The sequence below is a fragment of the Rhodnius prolixus genome, unplaced genomic scaffold (genome assembly GCF_049639745.1).
Source record: "Rhodnius prolixus isolate KJV_2025 unplaced genomic scaffold, Rpr scaffold_7, whole genome shotgun sequence".
Classification (NCBI taxonomy): domain Eukaryota; kingdom Metazoa; phylum Arthropoda; class Insecta; order Hemiptera; family Reduviidae; genus Rhodnius; species Rhodnius prolixus.
Window position 1 is genome coordinate 4,176,013 of NW_027411582.1, and position 24,140 is coordinate 4,200,152.

Sequence of the window (24,140 nt, forward strand, 5' to 3'; positions counted from 1 at the left end):
TGATAAACTTTCGATTTAAGCAAGAAAAAAAATTTCCAACATTTCTCCCATAGGTATTTGATAAACTTTCGATTTAAACAAGAAAAAAAATTTCCAACATTTCTCCCATAGGTATTTGATAAACTTTCGATTTAAACAAGAAAAAAAATTCCAACATTTCTCCCATAGGTATTTGATAAACTTTCGATTTAAACAAGAAAAAAAATTCCAACATTTCTCCCATAGGTATTTGATAAACTTTCGATTTAAACAAGAAAAAAAATTTCCAACATTTCTCCCATAGGTATTTGATAAACTTTCGATTTAAACAAGAAAAAAAATTCCAACATTTCTCCCATAGGTATTTGATAAACTTTCGATTTAAGCAAGAAAAAAAATTTCCCGTTAAAAATACGATAAATAATATTTCTTTTGGGATAATACTTCCTGTTTTACACATTTATCATTAACAGTAACAAAAAAGTTGAGAATTTGTGTTGTTTTATCGTGAAATAGATAAAAGAGAATTAGGCTAGTTAGCCGCCATTAAATAGGCAGTAAGCTTACTTTGCACTCCATCTGGTAGAGAACTCTAGCGGCAATTTATGTTTACAGAAACATAAATGCAGCAGCTTCTACATTCACAATTGAACCATGTTGAATACTCACTAGACTTATATACATATATACCTTACATTTAACAACGTTGTCATCTCACTAGACTTAACATACATATATAGGACTATCTTATAGTCACATCTGACCATTTTAGTGACTCTCGAGACTTACATAGAACCACTTTGCACTCACATTTAACAATCTAAATTACTCTTAGACTTGTATAGAACTAACTTAAACCCTCATTTAATAATGTTGACGACTCACTAGACTTGTATAGCACATTAGTCTTACATTCATATTTAACCACTTTTAGTGACTCTCGAGACTTATATAGGACTATCTTATATTCATATTTAACCATTTTGGTGACTCTCGAGATTTATATAGGACTATCTTATAGTCACATTTAACCATTTTACTGACTCACTAGACTTATGTAGGACTACCGTTACACTCACCTTTAACAACGTTGTAAACTCACTAGACGTATAGAACTATCTTACACCCACATTTAACTAGTTTACGACTCACTAGACTTATATAGGACTATCTTACACCCACATTCAACTATGTTTACGGCTCACTAGACTTATATAATCCTTTCTTACACTCACATTTAGCAACGTGGTCGACTCACTAGACTTATATAGGACTATCTTACACTAAGATTTAACCATGTTGACTACTCACTAGACTTACATAGGACCACTTTGCACTTACATTTAACCAAGTTGGTGACTCCCTAGACTCATATTTGTCCACCTTACACTCACATTTAACCATGTTGATTACTCACTAGACTTATATAGGCCCACTTTGCACTTACATTTAACCATGCTGACTACTCACTAGACTTATATAGGACCGCCTTACACTCACATTCAACTAATTTTTTTTACCCCATTACATGTAACCTATTTATCTGTATTTACATCTCCGTTTTGGTGAATTCAGTAATTTTACCTTTTTCACTTTTGCTATTCCACTTTGGTTTGAACCTCATTTTTTATGACGTTCCTGGACTAGAAAGTTCCCACGTAAGGTTCCATTGCTCAGTTAATGTGTGAGCAATTTTTTCCCAAACTTATGCATGCACTCTATACAGTAAATCTCATCTATTTACACATCTATTTCTGGGTGAAAATTTCAAATAAAGAAATCATACACCATTGCCATACTTTCTGTCGTCACAAGTTATGAATCACCTTGTCAGACACATTTACAAACAATATAAAGACGCTGGTTGTCTTCTCTACTTGTTTTTCGTGTCCAAAAAAAATACTAACAGATGGTCCACTTTTTCAAAACGTTCCCCCATCCCTGTATCATTTCAAAAATCACAGCTCATAATAATAATAATAATTGTTCTTAATTCTTAAGACAAACTTTTAACTAATTGTCTTAATTAATTTATTTCGTTCAAATTAATAAATAGTGCGTAAATTTGTTAATATTCATTGGCTGAACTGTTCCTTCTGATGGCGTTCTATAATGCACGCTATATTACCTCAGTATAATAGTTTACGGTGTTCATTTAATAATTCTATTTGTAGAGGACGAAACTATAGGGGGATAGCAGGGAACTAATTAATCCCAGCTGTCCATTAATAGTTGGATATTTTTAATTCTATGTAGTAGTAAATAACCATCTTCATTCCACGCCTGCGCAACTTTCACACTTTTGGATCTTCCCAATTAGAGGATATATGTTCCACAATTAATTACTCACATGTACCGGAAATAGGTTATGTTTTTGGTTTAATGCCGCTTCTGCAATTGGCTGAAAAAAAAAAATGGAATAATTTTTAGATAATTATGGTTCTGAATAATTTAAAGATTATCAAGATCTATTTCATCAAATAGTGAACAGATCTTATTGCCAAATTTGATTCCAATTTCAACTCGAATCAGAGGGGGGGGAAAGGTATTACAATGGTACAGATTTTCTAATTAGAGTTTTCTTCGTTAAAAACCATTTTTAAGTTCATTTTCTTATTTTCTCCAAGGGTATGCCAGTTTGTATGAATCCACTGTAACTAATAAAAAGAAAATTTACAGGAAGTTGTAATTTGATAATCGGCCCCACCAACACAGGATGTTATAATAAGGTTTTGACCGGAAATCAATCAACCAGAAGTACCACTTTTCTATTTATTTATTTATTTTTTCTTGTTCAAGATTTTCTCATAAAAGGTGTAATAATTTATATAAATATACGCAACTTTAAATTAAATATTCAAAATTGACGAGGAATCGGTCCAAATAAAAAACAAACAAATCGTCTTTTGTGCCAACGTTTCGGACAAACTGCCTTCTTCAGGGCCTGGATATTACAAGTAAAACAATAAAAAACAATTTAAAGAATTGAAATTATAAAATAAATTATAATTATAAAAATAAATGTATTGTATTTTATTTATTTATGTATCTTTGTATTACTGTGTTTCAATTCTCTAAATTGTACTGTATTGTTTAATTTGTAATATCCAGGTCCTGAAGAAGGCAATATATTTGTCGAAACGTTGGCAAAAAGACGAGTTGTTGACGAGAACCGATTCCTCGCTAATTTTGAATCCTTAATACTTATAATATTTTTACGGTCTCTAAAAGTATTATAAATTCTGATATTATCCGTTGTGGAAACTGAAGTTAAAATCTCTACACGAAACTTGCTTAAACCTAAGTTGGTCTATAGTTGGATGGAGCTCCTGAAATCGGCATCTGGGATACGATAAACAGGGGGGGGGGGGTAATCTCAGGATAAAATCAAAGATATTAGAGTCATATTTAATTGTTTGGCCATGTTTATTATTTATGAATTATTAATTATGAGGCGACCGGTTATAGGCTAGACCCACAAAGCTACGATATATTGTTGGTTTAGTGGGCTCGATCCCCTGGTCTAGGTCTTGGATTTTATTTAATGGTTAATATGAGGAATTTATAGTAAAGTATGTTAGGTGGTTATAGGCTAGACCCGCAAAGCTAAGATGTATTGTTGGTTTAGTGGGCTCGATCCCCTGGTCTAGGTCTTGGATTTTATTTAATGGTTAATATGAGGAATTTATAGTAAAGTATGTTAGGTGATTATAGGCTAGACCCGCAAAGCTAAGATGTATTGTTGGTTTAGTGGGTTCGATTCCCCTGGTCTGTCTTGGATTTTATTTAATGGTTAATATGAGGAATTTATAGTAAAGTATGTTAGGCGATTATAGGCTAGACCCGCAATACTAAGATGTATTGTTGGTTTAGTAGGTTCGATTCCCTATCTCTAGGTCGTGGATTTCATTTAATGGTTAATATGAGAAATTAACAGTAAAGTATGTTTGTTAGTCGCCTCCGTCCACGACACTTAATTGGTAGTTGGACGTTAAGCCCCGCCTGAAAAAATAGGCATTATTTTACTTTTCTTTTTTATTAATTATTTTTTTTACTTTTTTTTTTTTTTTGGCATTGGCTTCCGCCAATGTGTATTAATTATACACTTTGTAATGAGTAGATCTTGCGATTATTGGTAACAGGAGGTGATTACAACTGATTGTCTGCGTGTGTATGAGAGAGAGGAAGGAAGTCTAATGATTGGAATCGTTTGAAAGGAATTTTGTCTGTACGTAGAGAGGAGACAAGAGAGAGAACCGGATGAAAATCTATTCACAGCAATATGGTGTGATGACGTCACAAGTGAGTAATTATTGGGATCCTCTTAGAAGCTGAATCGTTTCCTCTAAACTCCTTTTCTAATTCGCTCTCAGTCTGTCTGTGGCAATATCTCGCCGAGAAGATGGAGGCACTGAGGAGGAGAAGTGACTGGTAGTTAGTTAGTTGTAATGGGAAAGATTTTCCACTACTGTCTCCGCCGGTTGTAGTAAATAGATCGTCTGCAATGGTGGGCAAGAGGAGCGGGGCTCCAGGAACACTGTGTGTGTGTGTGTCTCTCTTTCTCTCTTGCTCTTGTAGTGGGAGGAGTTGAGGCAACCAGTGGAAATTGTAAGAGCTGATTGTAAGAGCGCTTTCCTTACAAACAGCAATTACATGGCACAGACACACACACTCTGGTCCTGGGAATGAGCTGAAGAGACATTGAAGTAATGGGTAAATAGTTTAGGCAGTTTGGTGGTGGGAGGAGCAGGAGGAGGAGGAGGAGGGTAAGTTGTAGCGTTTTAATGACTTTATTGTGCTCACAGACTGCTACACACTCGATTGCCGCCTCCGCCGCCTCCACTGCTGCTTAAAAGGTAAATCCTCTTTGGTTTGCAGCTTCCCCCCGTCACGCTGCGCCACTTGTCCCTAAGCTTAAATATCCTTCCCTTTAATTTTCCACCCAAACTTTATCTCTTTCTATTCTACTCGTGAACTAATTTCTGGTAATGATTCAATTATTGTTTTTTTTTTTTTAATTGATTAATTAATCGATAGTTTTTACAAAAAGGAAATGATTAATCTTGATTTCCGGTCAGTTGATTTTCCTTTAAATTTGGATTAGCCTTAAATTGGTGGTAAGACGGTGCAATAAACGGTAGTGGCACTTTAGTGGAAAAAAAATTTCAGATAAAATAATTTTTTCGGTTTTTTGGTGGGGGAAAACTGGAAAAATCGATTCAGTAAAGTTCTTTTTTGGGGGGCCAAAACCCCTTATTGTGGGCGTTCTTTGGTTGGGGTGGGGAAATCTAATCGAAATATATTTTGAGAGAATTTTCCATTTTTAGGGTTCCGTTTGGATTCATATAGACCAGGGGTCCCCCCAACTACGGCTCGCAGGCCACATGCAGCCCCCTGAGGACATTCGTCCAATCATACAAAATAAAACTCTCATGACTGTCTTCAATTATCAAGGCACCATTTCTTAAGGTAGTATACGTCATTTTGAAAAATTCGCATGTTCTCAACATATCCTTGCTTCTTAACAATATTCAGTGAAAGTAGAAGCATAAGGGAGTTACTTGACCCTTCTTGACTTTTACTTCCTGTTGAGCGTTTAGAGCAGGGGTCCTCCCAAACTATGGCCCGCGGGCCACACGCGGCCCCCCTAAGGACATTTATCCGGGGCCCTCGCCGCACTTCCGGCAGGGGCATCTCTCTTTCATTGGTGGTCTCAGTGAGAGGAACACTATATGTGGTGCCGCCCGCAAAGCGCTGCTTCGCTCATGTGCAGTACTACTTCCGATGACGCGGGACGGACGCGTACGGCTCCGAAAAATAACAGCCAGAAGTAGGAAGAAAGGCAAAGCACTATAACTAAACCGGACATTGACCATCTCATTAGCCAAAAGCAGGCCCATAGTTCCCACAGAAATACTGGGCAGTTTGGTGATTTAAATTTACTTGTTCTTTATTTTAAATATTCTATTTGTTCCCGTTTTGTTTTGTTTTTTTTTACTTTAAAATAGTTTTTTTTTATATTCTGGCCATCCAACAGTCTGAGGGACAGTGAACTGGTCCCCTGTGCAAAAAGTTTGGGGTCCCCTGATATAGACTGATAGATAGACAAGCCACAAAGTATTTCGTTCGAACTTAGGGGTCCAACACCGTTGAAAAAAGGCCACTCGGAGGAGCGCGTTGTCAGGACGCCCGACATCATTCAACGGGCTCAGGAGCTGATTTTTGAAGATCCAGGGCAGTCGATCCAAAAATTGTCATCGGTTGTTGGTGTAAGCGAATAAAATATGCTAGGAGTTCACGTGCTAGGAGTTATGTCCAGTGAAGGTGATGCGTCATGCCACCGAATTTCTTTAACAACGGGGAAAATGTCACAAAAGAAGTTTAATTTGCGTGTTCTGACAAATGTAGTGAAGCCGTGGATGGAGACTGTGTCGTCTGGAAAGCCGTATGACGCCCACACAAGTCATTTGGTGCAAAATTGGTTGTCGGACATCGTCGACATGTTTTAGGTCGAAAGAATACTGGCCTCCCAACAGCCCAGATTTGAATCCTATGAACTACTACGTATGGAGCGTAGTTGAAAGGGTCGCTAACAAGTCCAGACATCCAAACGTCGCATCATTGAGAGTCACTGTTGAAGCAGCATTCGCCCCGATAAGGACCGTGACACATTAAAGCGCGCCTGCACATGCTTCAGACCGAGATTGGAGGCGGTCATTCAAGGTAGCAAGGGATCTGTTGAGTAAAGGTGTTCTTCATGACCTTGTGGGTAATGTGGGTAAAACACTTTTTGTAAACCTTTTCATTTTTGCAATAAATAATATGTTTGGAAAAAATATAGATTTTATCCGGATTTTGGCGACGCACCCTGTATAATCGGATATTTCTGATAGAAACTCAAGGTAGAAAAAAACTATGCGTTTTTACATTCTCTTACTGGAAGTAGACTAAGAGAAAGTGTAAGAGAGAGAGAGAGAGAGAGAAGAAATCAACGAAACGGAAATACATATTGCAATGAGGAAGGGAAAAAAAACGATGAGCTCAGCAAGAAACAGAAGCTTGGCAGCAGGACAAAAGGCGCATGCGTTCACATACACACACAGACATAGACACACATACCACACGGTTGGATCGGTGACGACTATAGGAAAGGATTTGCACTTTATAATTGGCGCCCATATCCGGATTAATTCCAGCACGGATGGGCTGGGCTGGTGCTGGTACTTCACATTGCCAAGCACGGCCAGTAGTGTGTTAGTTTGTGAGTCTGTAGTGTCTCTCCGAAAGAGCCATTGATCCAGGAATCTGCGTGTTCCCAATTAGCAGGCCACTAATTGAAGCCTCCACTTTGCCATCGGCTTCCCAGTTCCCGTTTTTAATAGGATTCAATTAAATGGAAACTGTTACTATTTTGGCCCGCTTTTCCACTATTTAGATTTGTATTTAACAAATTAAATTGTAATTTTTAATTGAATTTTCTCCATTTTCCCTAATTTTCCTAAAGGGGGGGTCGAATGAAAATTTGTGAGTTCGCACCTTCAAGAGTAAGAGAAAGTCGTGTGCGAGTGTTCACATTTGTGAAAGTTTCAATAAATTTGGAGCCTCCAAATTCTTTTCGCTCTCCGAGCATTCGCGTAAAGATTACGATAGAAAAGAATGTGTTCTTGTGACTTATATCCGTTCGATCGCCTGGCCTCAAGTTTGCAAGAGCAAATTCTATTGGTTATTACTTCTTTTTATTTATTTATTTATTTATATTTCCTCAACAATTATTTCGTCTGCATTGTTAGTCAATTAGAGGTGATGTCCCCCACGGTAGGACCAAATTGAAATTTTACGTATCAGCTTAGTGAGATATTTTTGTTTACAAAAACATGCTCGGTTCATATTTTTATTTCCCACCTCTTAGTAACCTCAAAACGGATATTTTTCCGGGGAAAACTAGTCGGAAAATCCTGGCTTGATCGTAAAAAAAATACAGTCCCTGTCAGTCTAGCCTAGAAAACTCTAAGAAGAAGAAGCAGAAGAAGAAAGTAAATTTATTATCCTGGGACTATTGTCCCCTAAGAATAAATACATGTACAGTTGGAAGCCCTATTGGTTAGCCTGTATTTTAAATATTTATAAATAAAAATAAGTATTTACAAAAATGAAAAATTAAAATTCATAAAATAAAAACTGACCCTGACGAACAAACGAACACTATATACCGGCCTTACTTGCCCCCAATATGGACGTACGGAATACAGCTCTACGGAAGCGTTAAAAAAATCGAACATCAACCGACTTCAGATCTTACAGTCTAAAATTCTAAGAACAATAGTTAACGCTCCCTTCTACGTCTCCAATCATACTGTACACTCTGATCTAAATATTCCTTTCGTCTCGGGAAATAGCCCCAATCTTGGATACACAAAACTCCACTCAAATCATCACACTCATTACAACCCTCTGATCCCCACAACATGTCTACTACAAACCCTTCCTTCAAATCCACACAGCGCAGACTAAAGCGGCGATTGGCCCACGCGATCACGCTCAACATATAACGCCGGAACTCCTAGGATGGTTGCTGAGTAAGCTTGCCAGCCTGGCGAACTAAACGGCTTCCATCACTGGATGGAAAATATGAGATGGTCTTTGAGATTTTAGAGGACTTGGAAAAGGAAGGAAGCCCAAAAAAGTACTGGCGGCGAGTAGACAGGGGAAAAGCCACTTCAACTCATCGTAGTAGTGCGAAATGCGGTAGTCTCTGGCAATGCTGGAATATTTCCAGTTCATGGAGGCGTTTGAGCTTAGTTTCAACTCTACTACAACACACCCTGGTTAAATTAATGGTAACTACGATGATTGCATTAATTTGTTAAAATGCACTTATTGATTGATCTCTATCCTCCATCTTAATTAGAGGATACGTTCGAAAATTGTTTGCCAACATAATTGTAATTAAATTAGTGGGAACGCAATTGAAGGGATTTTGTTAAATCAATGATGAATTAAACTTTACATCTCCTGCCGTTCTCTGGGTCGACTCCATGAAAGGGATATAACGGTTGTTTGTATAGTGGGGCTAGTGTGTGTTTGTGTGTCTGTATGATGATATTACAGGAGGGAAATCTTGGCCGGGGCTGGATGTACGTAGCTGAGGACGATTGAACGAGAGCAGTTTAGAGTACATGAAGTAACACAAGGGTTGTTAGGGAAGATAGGGGCCCTGTGCTCTAGCTGGCTGTCCAGGACGAGTAGTAGGGATTTTCTGTAAATATTGACAGGATTTCTACCCATTCACTTATACACTTCAGGCCTTCTAACCACTGAACAAGGTCTCCAGGCCCCTCTATACAAGACTGTAGAAGATCTGCCTGCATTAGGTGCCGTTACCCACCAATCAACTAACCGCAATTATACACTACTTTGCCCTTTATTGGGCGGCGGCGGGGGTCTTATAATCGATTCCACATTGGACATGGATGGCTCTTCTAGGGGCATGATGTGGCCCCTAATGCATAACTGTATTTACTTTATGGAGCCGTGCTCTGATAAGAAATTTTTGTTTTTTGTTTCTTCTAATCCGCTTTCTCCCATTAATCTCTTTTCTCTTCTTTGCCGAAGATGGTCAATAGTGATCACAACAACAAAATTCCGATATTGTACAGAACGCTGAAGCTATCTTTACAACAGGAACAGGTTTACCTTGGGGTATTTGAAGGAGGCTCCTGTTCAGGGAACTGTGCTCATCAGAGAAGTTCAAAGAATAAAGAGCGGAGCAGTTACTCAAAGGTTTATCATTTCCTGAAGACCCATGCACAACGCTCTCTCTCTCCCCCCCAAGGTTCTGTAAAGACGGCGCCCAAAATTATGGAAGCTGCAAGTGTTCTAAAAGTCCCTTATCTACACAATGATACTCAAAACCTGCCTAGACTTAATGGAATGGAACTTTCGGGGCTCAGCCAAAGCTTCCAATATCTACTACGAGGGTCGTTTGAAAAGTCCGTGCAAAAATAAAAACTACTTAATTTTTTGGGGTAAACCTTTTTTATTTTTCAACTTAGTCGCCTTTTAGGCTTATACACTTCGTCCAACGCTGCTCTAGTTTGTTGATCCCTTCCAAATAATAGGATTTGTCCAAGTCTGAAAAATAGCCATTCGTTTCTGCAATCACCTCCTCGTTTTAATAAAATCTTTCTCCCGCCAGCCATTTCTTCATATTGGGGAACAAATAGTAGTCCGAGGGAGCCAAGTCTGGAGAATAGGGGGGATGTGAAACGAGTTGGAACCCTATTTCCATTAATTTTGCGACCACAACTGCTGAGGTGTGAGCTGGTGCGTTGTCGTGATGGAAAAGGACATTTTTGTGGGCCAATCGTGGGCGTTTTTCTTGCAGCTCGGTTTTCAAACGGTCCAATAACGATGAATAATATGCACCTGTAATAGTTTTACCTTTTTCCAGATAGTCGATGAGGATTATTCCTTGCGAATCCCAAAAGACAGTCGCCATAATCTTTCCGGCCGAAGGAACGGTCTTCGCCTTTTTTGGCGCAGATTCCCCCTTGGTAACCCATTGTTTAGATTGTTCTTTGGTCTCAGGAGTGTAGTGATGTATCCATGTTTCATCCACAGTGACGAAACGACGCTTAAAGTCCTGCGGATTCTTCTGGAACAGCTGCAAACCGTCCTTGCAACACTTCACACGATTTCGTTTTTGGTCAAGCGTGAGCAATCGCGGCACCCATCTTGCGGATAGCTTTGTCATGTCCAAATATTGATGCAAAATATTATGTACCCGTTCATTCGAGATGCCCACAGCACTAGCAATCTCACGCACCTTCACTCTTCTGTCATCCATCACCATATCATGGATTTTATCAATGATTTCTGGAGTAGTAACCTCAACAGGGCGTCCAGAACGTTCAGCGTCACTTGTGCCCATATGGCCACTCTGAAAATTTTGAAACCACTTATAAACTGTTCTAATCGAAGGTGCAGAGTCACCATAATGTTTATCAAGCTTCTCTTTAATCTCCTGAGGCGTTTTGCCTTTCATAAAGTAGTGTTTAATCAACACACGAAATTCTTTTTCGTCCATTTTTTGAAAATCACTCGACTTCCTCGATTCAAACGAATGCCAAACACAAAGAAATAGACCGATCTGGCTGAAACTTGGTGTGTGTTCTTCCAAGAGATGCTACTAACTAAACGTAACCTCGATACGCGCCAGTAGTGCTATCTCTCTGACTTTGCACGGACTTTTCAAACGACCCTCGTAGAATCCTTCCAGTCCAAAAAACAGTCCGTGGAATCGCTAATGCTTCCCTTACTATGTCCCTAACTATACCTTGCACCGGAGATTTCCTTGTTCCGTAATGTTTCAGAACCTGTAAGATCCCGTTACATTAAATTCCACACATATCAATCACCTCACATCCTAATCCACTAGTATCCCAACTTACTGCATTGCCTGCAAATACTCCAAGACGGCTGAAGCGCAGGTGGCCTCGCGCAATCTTCTAAATGAAGTAAGTGCCAATTTACAATAGTTAGAACTGTACCACTTTGGGGAGTTTCACCAAAATGGTTGAATTCTTCCCTCATGCTATTCATGTATCTATTCTATGTGCCATATTGTATCAGCTTCACTTAATGCAGAAATATACTGCAGTTGTGAAAAATAAAGTAAAAATAAAAATAAATCCATTTTAGAACTTCTAATTGTCCAGAAATCCACCTCACAGACAATCTGAACAATTCTTGATTACCATTTTGGATCCAATAATATCGTCTGTTATGAAACATCAATTTATTGATTTTAGGACATATTACTATTGTTAATTACTATTGCACATCTGTGTACACATTGTTGATTAGTGTAATCCAATATTAATAAACCTTTGGTGCAGCCTATCAATTTGGTATGAGAATAATAGATATGGTTGAAGCCCCGGTTTAAGGATGGATAATTGTACTAGTTCTGGTTTGTGTTAAAGTCAATTATCTAACCATAAATACACTGGCTAGTTTTTATGAACTCCAAAAACGTTTTGTGATCCAACCTTTTTGTATGGAAAAAGTGATTTTATTGTAAATACAAAAAAATTTGTATCTAGATCCGGTCCTACTAGAACGTAATGATTAGAATTTGACAACCGGATATCTATCCATAAATACACTGGCTAGACTTTATGAACCCCAAAAACGTTTTGTGATCCAACCTTTTGTACGGAAAAAGTGATTTTAAATACAAAAAAGTCGGCGTCAAAAAATTTTGTGTCTAGATTCAGTCCTTCTAGAACGTACTGATTAGAATTTGACAACCGGAAATACCATACGAAAAATACGAAATTTACTCGAAAAATGACTCAATTATTTTCTGATTTAGAACCACTCATGGTGATATTTGATTAAAGATGGTATTCTTTTTTCTTTTTTTAGAAAGTACAGTACAAATATAATGTACGGTTCCACGTGTTTTATAAAGTGTAGAGGGAGGGTTACACGTGTTGCTTAAACTACCGCTTTGTTGTTTGAATCATTTTTCTGGGGGGGAAAAAAACCGTTTCCGGGCATTTTGGAAGTTTTTGATTCAATACTTGCAAAAATTTTAAATTAAAGAAAAAAAAAAGTCATCCGGAAGTTTGAAACCAGATTTTTTGTTTTACGCATGCTCAGTAAATTCAATGAGATATCTGTGACGTCGTACTATTAAGTCGTAACCGTCTATTAAACAGGAAATGACAACTAACTGAAGAAAACGTTCACTCTCACTCACTCCGTGTGCGAGATAGACTGATTGGGGAAGTATGAAAGAGCAACATCAGACCCAATAAAAATGTTAATGAGTAGAATACTAGATCGGCATTATGAGCGGGTGGAGGGGGAGGTTACCCTTCTTTGGGCTCGCCAGCGTGATTTGCCGCTCGACAGGTCACACAGAGAATCTAGCCAAGCGTGATTTTGCCTGCTTGCCTCGTTCTTGTCATAGCACTAATACCCTACACGACCATATCCCTCCAGCTATTTCTGCACGCTGTTCATTTATTTATAAAATAGTATAACATCATGTATAGTCATAAATTTCTCTTTCTCTATAAAAGGAAGTACGGCTATCGTGTCGATTTATCACCGGAAATAACCTATTGAAGGTCAACAGAGTCCCCCCACCCAAAAAAAAGTTTCAAAATGAAAAAAATTGCAAATTTTGATACCTGATTAGGTGCCCCGTTTTTTGAGCAAAAACTTTCTACCGGAAGTTGACCATTTAACGAATTAATAATTCAGTATTTTAAGATATTCTCGGCAATAATTCCTACTCGTTAGATTTTATTTGAACTTTGAATAGTTGATTTTACAGTGCGAGTGTTGGCTTCCTGTTTTAATAAGAGTTACGCTAGCGGTTAGTCTAGCTCAGGGATCGGCAACCCGCGGCCCGCAAGTCGCATGCGGCTCTTTTATCCAAATTTTGTGGCTCTTCAGCCTGTCCAAAATAAATTTTATTGAAACAAATGAAAATTACATTTATTAAAGTAAAGATATTTTTTCAAAAAGAATTTTAAATGTGATAGGTTTGAAATTGAATAGAATTATATTAAAATACAGTAAGTAATATACAGGGTGATCCATTTAAAACGCACCAATCGCTAATAACTTTTTAGGGAAGCGGAATTTCGAAAAAATTCAGGAAGTAAACTATATGTTTTTTTTTGGTGTAGTTTACAAGTATTCCACCCCCGATGCTGTATCTTTATTTTTGGCAGAGTTACGGCCAAAACCCCAATTGGGGTTTCATAAGAACCACTGGTTTTGACAATGACTGTGAAAACTACATAAAAAATTGTGAAAAATGACGTTGACCCTGTTTCGATACCCCTAATATTTGTCGAGATATTTAAGATCAAAGTTACTATTTTATCTACTCGTGAACGGTTTTCAATATTAATTTTCCACCAGAAATACACGTTTTGGGAGGTTCTCTGACTGCAAAAAATGTTATTGGTGACGCAATGAACAAAAATAATAATAATTGAAGATTTTAAAACATGTAGTGCAATGTAATGGTTATGGGTGAGTCAGAATAAATTTGTTTTATCATCAAATAAAAGCAATCATCACATCATGTTAATGTACCCTATATGCAAGACCTCATGACCTATGATTGCGGTAAGAATATCTTGCCTGGGTCCTCTGTTGGTCTAGTGGTCGAGAGCGTGGCTTTGTAAGTGGGAGGTTCCCAGTTCCAATCCCGCGTAAGACTACATTTTATTTAAAAAAGTATTATGATGTATTAAGTATTATGAATAACTGCATTCGCGGAATTCGAACTGGTGATCTCTCACTTACAAAGCCACGCTCTTGTTCATTAGACCAGAATCCTGGCAAGATATTCTTACCGTAATCACAGTTCAAGAAGTCTTGCATACGGGGTACATATTAAACTGATGTGTTGGTTGCTTTTATTTGATGATAAAACTAATTTATCCTGATTCACCCACAGCCATTACATATTTCATGTTTTAAAATCTTCAATTATTATTATTTTTTCACTTTCCGTCACTAAAAACATTTTTTGCAGTCAGAGGAGCTCCCCAAACGTGTATTTCTGGAGCAAAATTAATATCGAAAACCGTTCACGAATAGATAAAATAGTAACTTTGATCTTAAATATCTCGACTAATATTAGGGATATCGAAACGGAGTTAATCTCATTTTTTACAGTTTCTTATTTAGTTTTCATAATCATTGTCAAAACCAGTGGTCCTTATGAAACCCCAATCGGGGTTTTGGCCGTAACTCCGCCAAAAATAAAGATACAGCATCTGGAGTGGAAAATTTGTAAACTAGACCAAAAAAACATATAGTTTACTTCGCGGGTTTTTTCGAAATTCCGCTTTCCTAAAAAGTTATTAGCGATTGGTGCGTTTTAAATGGATCACCCTGTATAGGACTGCCGCCATTTTCATTCAAACAAAGGTTTAGTTACTATTTATTTGTTCATTTACTTTGCAATATGTGAAAATAAATATATAAAACATTTAAATGTTATTGAATATCATAAAACAATAATTTGTGAAAATACAAATGATCTACAGAGTTTGTTTACACTATCATCCTTGCGGCTCTTGGTAAGATTTATTAAAATTATTTAAGGAGAAATGGCTCTCTACTTAAAATAGGTGGCCAACCTCTGGTCTAGGGCAGTTGGTAGAGGTTTTTAAGGAAATAAATAGAGTGTATTTAGAAAACATGAAAACATGAAAAGAGGAATATTATCAATTACCTCAGCCGTTGGGTTTTTTCTTCAGGTTCTTCTTCAAGGTTTTTTTCAACAGGTCCTGCTGTATTTCTTCCAGGGTGCGTCCTCTAGTTTCTACCATGATGGTGAAGACGCATACCGCGCCTAACAAGCAGGAAATCGCACAGATTATGAAATTTAGATAATCACCCACATGATAATTGATAGGCTGATAAAGTCTAACGGTAATGGCCGTAGTGATTGAAGCGGTGATACCATAAAGGGCCGAAGCTTTTGCTTTGACATTTACTGGAAATAGTTCACCTTGTAAAAGATTAGGTATACTGACAATGCCAATTGAATAGAAGAATCCATGGATCATGAGTAGGAACAACGGTAGCCAAATAACTTCATTAACATCCATAGTGGTCTTCTCGTAAATATAGAACCAGATGGATACGCCGATCATGGAAATGCAGGAACCCGTGCAACTGATCAACATCAACATCCTACGATTAAATCTATCCAAAAGTAGGCTGGAAGTAACGCTAGAGCCAATCCAGGCGAGGCAGAGTACTATAAAACTCTTTTTCGCTGAAAACCAAGAGCCTGGAAGCATGACCGTCACATAGGAAAATAGAAGGAAGACGCCGGCAGCACGTTGTACGATGCCGAAGATCTGCGTTATGTAGAAAGCCCGCCGTGTGGCCGCAGAGGTGAAGATATCGTAGAAGCTACCATTTTGTGCTAACTGCTCCATTACAGCTTCTTCTATTTTGTTCAGATCTTCGGCTACACATTCCCCACGTAGCCAGACGATGCTGTTTTCTGCTTGCCCTCTTTTTCCTTTCATCAGGTAGAAGTATGGAGACTCGGGCATGAAACAGAGCGCCACTAACAACATCACTGGCGGAATTCCTGATAGTATGGTCAACAATCCGTAGCTATAAAAGTTAGATACAGTTTCGTACAAGGCGCCGACGTACATCGTTACGCCGAATATGCCGCCTAATGTACCACGAATGTTTGCTTCCACTACTTCGCCCAGAAATACCGGCACCACTGTATAGACAATGCCGGCCCATATACCAGCCAATAATCTGGCCACATACAATCCCCAGGCTACTTTACTAAAGTAAATGATTATCCAGGAAACAATCATCATCGTGTCAAAGATTAACAAAGTTTTCCACCGACCGATAGTGTCCATCACATAGCCGGCTGGTATCGGACTGATCAGATTACCAATGAAGGTTATGGTCACCATCCAGGATTGTTCACTGTCCGTTAGATTGAAGCCAGCGTCTCCTCTGATAATGTGCGGCAGAGAGGCAGATGGCCAGGAGAATACTTGTCCAGCGGTCAACGAACAAACGCATGCTGTAACACACACAGAAACATCAATCTGTTAATTTAGTAGTCATGAAGAGTTGTTTTTGCAAGTGGGAGATCCTCAGTTCGAATCTCGCGTGTAGCTACTATTTCTTATTATAAAGTAATCTACGTTTGCTAGTCGCCTTCATCCACGTCCCCAAATTTCACTCTCTTCCATTGAAAATTTAAGAAAATTCTTAAATAGAACGTCATGAATATATTTACCAACCCAAATAAGTGGCTAAAAATTTTAAACTATTTTTCCTCAAGACAAAATACATGAAGTCTGGATGCGAAGGCTCCCCACGCCTCAAACATTACCATTGGTCCGTATACTTGTACTTTCGAGTGGGTAGACCAATTTATCTACTCAAAGCTCAAGAAGAAAACGCCCAGCAAGACATTTCCCGAAAGTTAGGATTGAGGAGGATTGCTGTAGCCAATAGATGCTATTGTGGGCTTAAGAAAACATCTCCGGTCTAACCCAGGGGTCGGCAACTCGCGGCTCTCCAAATTTTGTGGCTCTTCAGCTTGTCCAAAATAAATTGTATTGAAACAAATGCAAATTTCATTTATTAAAGTAAAGATATTTTTTCAAAAAGAATTTTAAATGTGATAGGTTTGAAATTGAATAGAATTATATTAAAATACAGTACGTAATATACAGGACTGCCGCCATTTTCATTCAAACAAAGGTTTAGTTACTATTTATTTGTTTATTTACTTTGCAATATGTGAAAATAAATATATAAAACATTTAAATGTGATTGAATATCATAAAATAATAATTTATGAATACAAATGATCTACAGAGTTTGTTTCCACTATCATCCTTGCGGCTCTTGGTTAAGATTTACTAAAATTATTTAAGAAGAAATGGCTCTCTACTTAAAATAGATTGCCGACCCCTGGTCTAATCTGATCTCAAGAAAGACGAAGGTGGAGACTCTATAAAACACTGATACGGCCAGTTCTCACCTCTGGCTCAGAAACCTGGACCACTAGAAAGGCAGATGAAAAGAAGCTCCTGGCGTTTGATAGAAAAAAATACTCCGCAAAATATATGTCCCCGGTTAGGAGCGGGCAGATATAGAGAAGAAGGAAGAACCTGGAGCTTTATAGCCTATATGAGGAGAAAAGGATGTGGTAAGGTTCATAAAATTAGGAAAGCTGAGGATGGGCAGGACACTGGTTATCAGAATGGAAGAAGGCGAGGTAGCCAGAAGAGTGCTGAAAGTCGAGATCCACAGTCTAAGAAAGATTGGCCGGCCGAAGGCGAGGTGGACTGATGGCGTTGCTGCGGACGCGGACTTGGCGTCACAAACTGGATGGCTGCCGCACAAAATAGGGATGCCTAACGGAGGCTTATTGAGGAAGCCGAGACTTATTAGTGAGTTGTTGCGCCTTTTAAGTAAGTAAGAAAGTATTTTTCCTAAAAATAATAACCAAATTCTAATACTTACCGGCGATTGCCACAATCCACTGCCCAATACTTCCAGGTGGTCTAATACGTTGGGTTATCATATTTACTACAGCATAGGATTTGGAATGGTAAAAATCTCCCAGATCACTATGACAACCAAGTGCCCTGGTGTTCAGTTTCTACCAATAATAGAGAGCATTCATGTTCCTGTGGCCTCTGCTACGAATAGAGTATTATGAATTCTCCTCTGCTTTTAAATGACACTAAATGAGACTGGAGTGCACCACTGGGTGCCTTCTCCAATCATGATTTCCTGTTATTTCTTTTCTCTTTCACCATATTTGCATGTTGCAACAACTGTTGCAGTGGTAAGTTACAATAAAAGATTAAAAAAAAAAAGAAAAAAAGACGATTATCATTTTAGTTTTGTGAAGAGGAAATGAAAAAGATAAATCTGCCGGCAGCATCATCTTTTTTTTTTATATAGTTACTACTATTCTCATATTACTACAAAACAGGAAATAGGCCAAAAATCCCGTGTACTGGTTCCATATTTTTTAGAGCTGTAACTTTTATTTGGGAACTGAATTTCCAAATTTAAATGAAAATCGGCTGTACACCGAAAGTGCCAATTTACTCGAAAGATTTTCCAGTATTTTGAGGATTTCCTTTTAAAAAAAATGGTTCGCTGAATACAAATATACAAATAAATTATTGTAGTAGCATTATTCCTGGAAATTCTATTACAGATACTTTCCAGGAGGGAGGAATGAATAGATTTCCCTGTAAAGTGTCCAATTTTTTTGGAGCGATTCATGGTCTTATCTCTTGTGCATTGGATAAGGAGGGTTATATTTGTGGTTAAATTGAAGAAAATTTTCTCGATCTCAAAGTTCGACTATTTGCGAATTTTCTTTTTAGAAAATACGTATAGAATTTTCTTTATACTTCTTTTGTACATTGGGGTAGTTTTACTGTATAATGCTTTATCTAATTTGTAATATTGGTTGGGATAATATTTTATTATTGTTGGAAGAAAAATTGATCTATTAAAACTTACGGAAGTAAGAGAAAAAATTGTGTGAGTGGTATTTAGTAAAATAATATGAAAATATTTATCATACTGGGTGATCCATTTAAAACGCACCAATCGCCAACCTAACCTAACCAAGAGGAAGGTGTTTAATGCCTGTATAATACCCTGCTTTCAGTACGGGTCGCAGACTTGGTCTATGACTAAAAGAAATGAACAGCAGCTGAGAAGCACGCAGCAAGCTATGGGAAGAAGTGTTTTGAATATTAAAAGGAAAGATAAAGTAAGGAACACAGAGTATCAGAGCAGGGCTACAGCAGTGCAAACGTCAAAAAAAGTTCAAGTGGAGATGGGCAGGACCGTGTATCTATCTCGAGCTAGAAGCAGCTGGACAAACAAGTGTTACTGAATGGTGGTGTCCCTTTGGATAAGAAGAGGAATAGAGGTAGGCAGTTCTCAAGAACTGGAGAGACGAGATCCAGAAATAACGTTGGATCTAACTGGAGTTCCAGGGCTTGAGATAAAGAGATATGGAGAGCATTAGGAGAGGTCTTTGCCCAGAAATGGGCCTAATTCTGAAAGCAGAAATGTGTTTATTTTTTGTGTTATTTTATTCTTTGGTTTTATATTTTTGTTCTCTATTTATTTTTGTTCTCTATTTATTTTTGTTCTATTTTTTTTTTTGCGTTTATTTTTGCTACAATCAGCGCGCTAGCGCTATAAGTAACAATGATAACAGGGTAACAACAAATAACAGAAGAATACGAGTGGAGAAGTTACCCAGTGGTAACACTCCAAAACAGGCTATTAGTCGCTATTTTTGTTCTCTATTTATTTTTGTTCCCTATTTATTTTTGTTCTCTATTTATTTTTGTTCTCTATTTATTTTTGTTCTCTATTTATTTTTGTTCTCTATTTATTTTTGTTCTCTATTTATTTTTGTTCTCTATTTATTTTTGTTCTCTATTTATTTTTGTTCTCTATTTATTTTTGTTCTCTATTTATTTTTGTTCTCTATTTATTTTTGTTCTCTATTTATTTTTGTTCTCTATTTATTTTTGTTCTCTATTTATTTTTGTTCTCTATTTATTTTTGTTCTCTATTTATTTTTGTTCTCTATTTATTAATTTTAATTTCAGTAGGTATTTATAAAAGAATAAAAATATTAAAAAAAAGAAAGAATGGTATTTTTTGTAATTTTTTTGGAATAAAGGTTTTATTTATTTATTTATTTATTATTTAATCGCTAATAACTTTTTAGGTAAGCGGAAATCCGAAAATCCATTAAATAAACTATACGTTTCTTTTTTGAGTCTAGTCTTCAAATTTTCCATCCCCGATGCTGTATCTTCATTTTTGGCGGAGTTACGGTCAAAAAACTGATTAAGGTTTCTAAAGAACCACTGGTTTTGACAATGATTATTGAAACTACATAAAAAATTGTGAAAAATGCCGCTAATCCCGTTTCGATATCTCTAATATTTGTCGAGATATTTAAGATCAAAGTTACAATTTTATCCTGTTCTTGATCGGTTTTCAATATTAATTTTCCACCAGAAATACACCAGTTTTGGGAGGTCCTCTGACTGCGGAAAATTGTTATTGGTGACGCAAAGTGAAAAAAAAAATAATAATAATTGAAGATGTTAAAACATGTAGTTTAATGTAGAGTAATGTGGGTGAATCAGGGATAAATTTGTTTTATCATCAAATAAAAGCAATCATCACATCATTTTAATGTACCCCGTATGCAAGACTTCTTCACCTAAGATTACGGTAAGAATATCTTGCTAGGGATGGGCGGGTGATGGTCTAGTAGTCAAGAGCGTGGCTTTGTAAGTGGGAGATCCCCAGTTCGAATCCCGCGTATGACTAAATTTTATTAAAAAAAATTATGATTTTTTAAGTAATAAGAATGACTGCATTCGCGGGATTCGAACTGGGGATCTCCCACTTACAAAGCCACGCTCTTGACTACTAGACCATCACCCGCCCATCCCTGGTAAGATATTCTTACCGTAATCATAGGTCAAGAAGTCTTGCATACGGTGTACATTATCATGATGTGATAATTGCTTCTATTTGATACAATAAAACTAATTTATCCTGATTCACCCACAACCATTACATTACACTACATGTTTTTAAATCTTCAATTATTATTATTGTTATTATTTTTAAATGATTTAAGGCGCGTCAACATCTAAGGTTATTGGCACCCAGAGCTTTTTTTCAGTGCACTGCCGGCCTCCGGCAAGTGTTCTCTCGTTACAGACAACACTGTCCATCACCGGACAGTGAGCTATGAGAAGCTCCTAGGAAGAGAGAAATCTAAGGGTCAGCAGCTGTTATCGAACCCGAGATCTCCGCGTGGGAATCCAATAAGCTAACCGCATAGCTAATTCCTTCCCTATCTTCGGCTAATGTAAAGAATAGTTACCCGGAGGTGTGGCCTGATTATTTTTAGGGCATACGCAGTACAGTACACTTACCGTTGAGTTTTTAAACTACTTCCCGCCAATGTACTGTATATAATTTGTTTGAATTTCTTACCTCTTATGTTTCGCGCGCATGCGCAGTACACTTACTGCATAGCAACTGCTTCCTTTTTAATGTATTATCAGATCCCGCGAGTGTCCTGTTTGTGACTTGAGGTGCCTTTTTTTTTTTTTGTAACTTTATGAGCATGAGCGTTTTAAATTTGCAGTTTTTTTTTTAAATTAAAGCATGAATGTAGTGTGAGTGAGGATGGAGTAATGAATGTTATAAAATTTTGTATGGATGTTGGTTTTGTATGGATGTTGGTTTGGATTTTCTGGAGGGAGTCCGCCAAGTATACCCTCCTCAGGAAAAGGATTCCACAGAATAAGGTAAGTTTCTTTTGTGTTGTTCTTTGTAATTATTGTAATGAATCTTGTGACTCAAATTAAAAAATTGAGGGTGATTAGGTAGGTTAGAAGGGGGGTGTGGAAGCGAAGCCCCCCATTAAGAAATAAATAAATCAGGGGGTGTGGGGGCAAAGCCCCCATATAAAGGGGGGTTTAAATAAAATTATCAATCTTAAATAAATAAATCGAAGTGATTCTGATTCGCTGTTACCATATAACCCGCCAGATTTAAATGTAAATATAAAATAAAGAAATAGTTTTATATTTATATTTGAATATGGCGGGTTCTATAGTAACAGCGAATCAGAATCACTTCGAATTAGGCCACACCTCCGGGTAACTATTCTTTACATGTACCCTATCTTCAATTATTTTTTATTTTTTATTTTTTTTTTTTTTTTTTGTTCTTTGCGTCACAAATAACACTTATTTTGCAGTCTTAGGACCTCTTAAAAACCTGTAACTTTGATCTTAAATATCTCGACAAATATTAGAGATATCAAAACGGGGTCATCACCATTTTTCATATAGTTTCCATAATCATTGTCACAAAACCAGTGGTCTTTATGAAACCTTGATCAGTTTTTTTTTGGCAATAACTCCGCCAGAAATAAAGATACAGAATCAGGAATGGAAAATTCGAAAACTGGACCCCCTAAAAAATCTTTAGTTTATTTAATGTGGGGGGGGGGGTTTCCGAATTTCCTCTTTCCTAAAAAGTTAATTAGTGATTTGGTACGTTTCAAAATGGTTCACCCTGTATAAAAAAAAAAATATATTTATTATAAAGTGAGGGAAATATTTTAGAGTTTCACTTAAGACTTTAAGGATATCCTACAGGAGTTGGGATTTGGCATCCAGGTGAAAAAAAGTTAATGAAAATTTCCCTCAGACTTTCAACATTATTTATTTTTTACGACCATCGTTTCCATAATTCAGGAAAATAATAAATAATTAAGGAGTTTAGAATGTCTATTATTAAAACCTTTTTGATTATGCTAATGAGGTAAATTCATTAAAGATTTGTGCCACAAATCCTAATTATCCCATGAAGGATTAATCCTTATTATTATATTTAAAATACAGGTAACTACTTAACAGCATTGAGTACTTACGGAAATACCAAAATTCATCCTGGCTATCATCTAATTGCTCTCGTATTTTTTGTTTTTTGCAATCGTTTCGAAGTTGCCTTTTTTTTTTTATTCAACAAGTTTCGAGGCCAATTTGGGATTCGAATTTCAAAATATATATGTATATATGTGTATCTCACAGCTAAATTGTATTAGTTATATATTTCCTACCATTGTTATGCTTAATTAGGCAATTAAAATTTGTTCTTTTAAAAGTTTGTATACATACATTTGGTAAAATATGTATGGGTGGATATTTAACAATTCTCAAATCTTTAATCAAAATGTGCTCACTTTTTATAGATTAATTAAAAAAAAAAATCAATAAAAATTAATTACTTATAGTAGCGAAAAATGAAGAAATTTTTATGGGCTAAAATGTTTATAAAATAATTTGTACTGTTTCCTCGGAAACCATTTATTATTTTAAATTCTCCAGATTTTAGTAAAAAAATTTTTTTTAGCAAATTATGATCTTTGAACTTCTAAGTTTCTGTAAAAGCAAGATAAAAAAAAAAAAAAAAACCACAGACGGAAGCCAAAACTGAAACCAATAATACCAACACCATTTACATAAAAATTATTTAAGGACAACTTTTCTTTTATCAATAAAGCAGTGGTTTTTAGGAATAACTGTGTACCCTGGGAATCTGTTCTCTTATGTTTCGTTAAAAAAAAAAAAAAAAAAAAAAGCTCTATTGTGGCTATGTCATGGACACGGCCGTGTGTTGTACGTGAGAATACGTTTACGTAAAGGGTTATATTTTTTATATAAAATATTTTTATTTATGTACATATTTAGGATGAAATCAAGGAAACAAATAATTACTGTGTTACAATATAACTTTATTAATTATAGGTCTGTTATACGAAAAGTACGACACAAATGGCGTACAAGATACATCGAGATTTCTGGTAAACGTTAAATCAATATACGAGGGTCGTTTGAAAAGTCCGTGCAAAGTCAGAGAGATAGCACCACTGGCGCGTATCGAGGTTATGTTTAGTTAGTAGCATCTCTTGGAAGAACACACACCAAGTTTCGGCCAGATCGGTCTATTTCTTTGTGTTTGGCATTCGTTTG

The 24,140-nt window shown here is 36.8% G+C and overlaps 1 protein-coding gene across 3 annotated transcripts; it reads right to left on the reverse strand.

The window, feature by feature from the left end:
• Nucleotides 1–320: 320 nt before the first annotated feature.
• On the reverse strand, nucleotides 321–23,424 carry LOC141446760 (facilitated trehalose transporter Tret1-like). 3 transcript variants are annotated; one of them, XM_074113491.1, is made up of 4 exons: nucleotides 23,039–23,424; nucleotides 18,043–18,218; nucleotides 15,251–16,585; nucleotides 321–2,380 (listed from the first exon to the last, which is right to left on the reverse strand). In XM_074113491.1, exons 2-3 carry the CDS (start codon nucleotides 18,101–18,103, stop codon nucleotides 15,252–15,254), a joined length of 1,395 nt encoding a protein of 464 aa, XP_073969592.1. In that variant the 5' UTR covers nucleotides 18,104–18,218; nucleotides 23,039–23,424; the 3' UTR covers nucleotides 321–2,380; nucleotide 15,251. The 3 variants fall into 3 exon arrangements, with proteins under 3 accessions (XP_073969592.1, XP_073969591.1, XP_073969593.1); XM_074113490.1 differs by having other exon boundaries at nucleotides 18,043–18,221; XM_074113492.1 differs by lacking the exon at nucleotides 18,043–18,218.
• Between the last annotated feature and the right edge of the window lie 716 nt (nucleotides 23,425–24,140).

Coding starts and splice junctions, on each gene's coding strand:
- LOC141446760 (XM_074113491.1), bottom strand. CDS start 18,103: ATGATAACCCAACGTATTAGACCACCTGGAAGTATTGGGCAGTGGATT. Junction 16,586..18,042: donor GTGGATTGTGGCAATCGCCG/GTAAGTATTAGA, acceptor TGTGTGTTACAG/CATGCGTTTGTTCGTTGACC.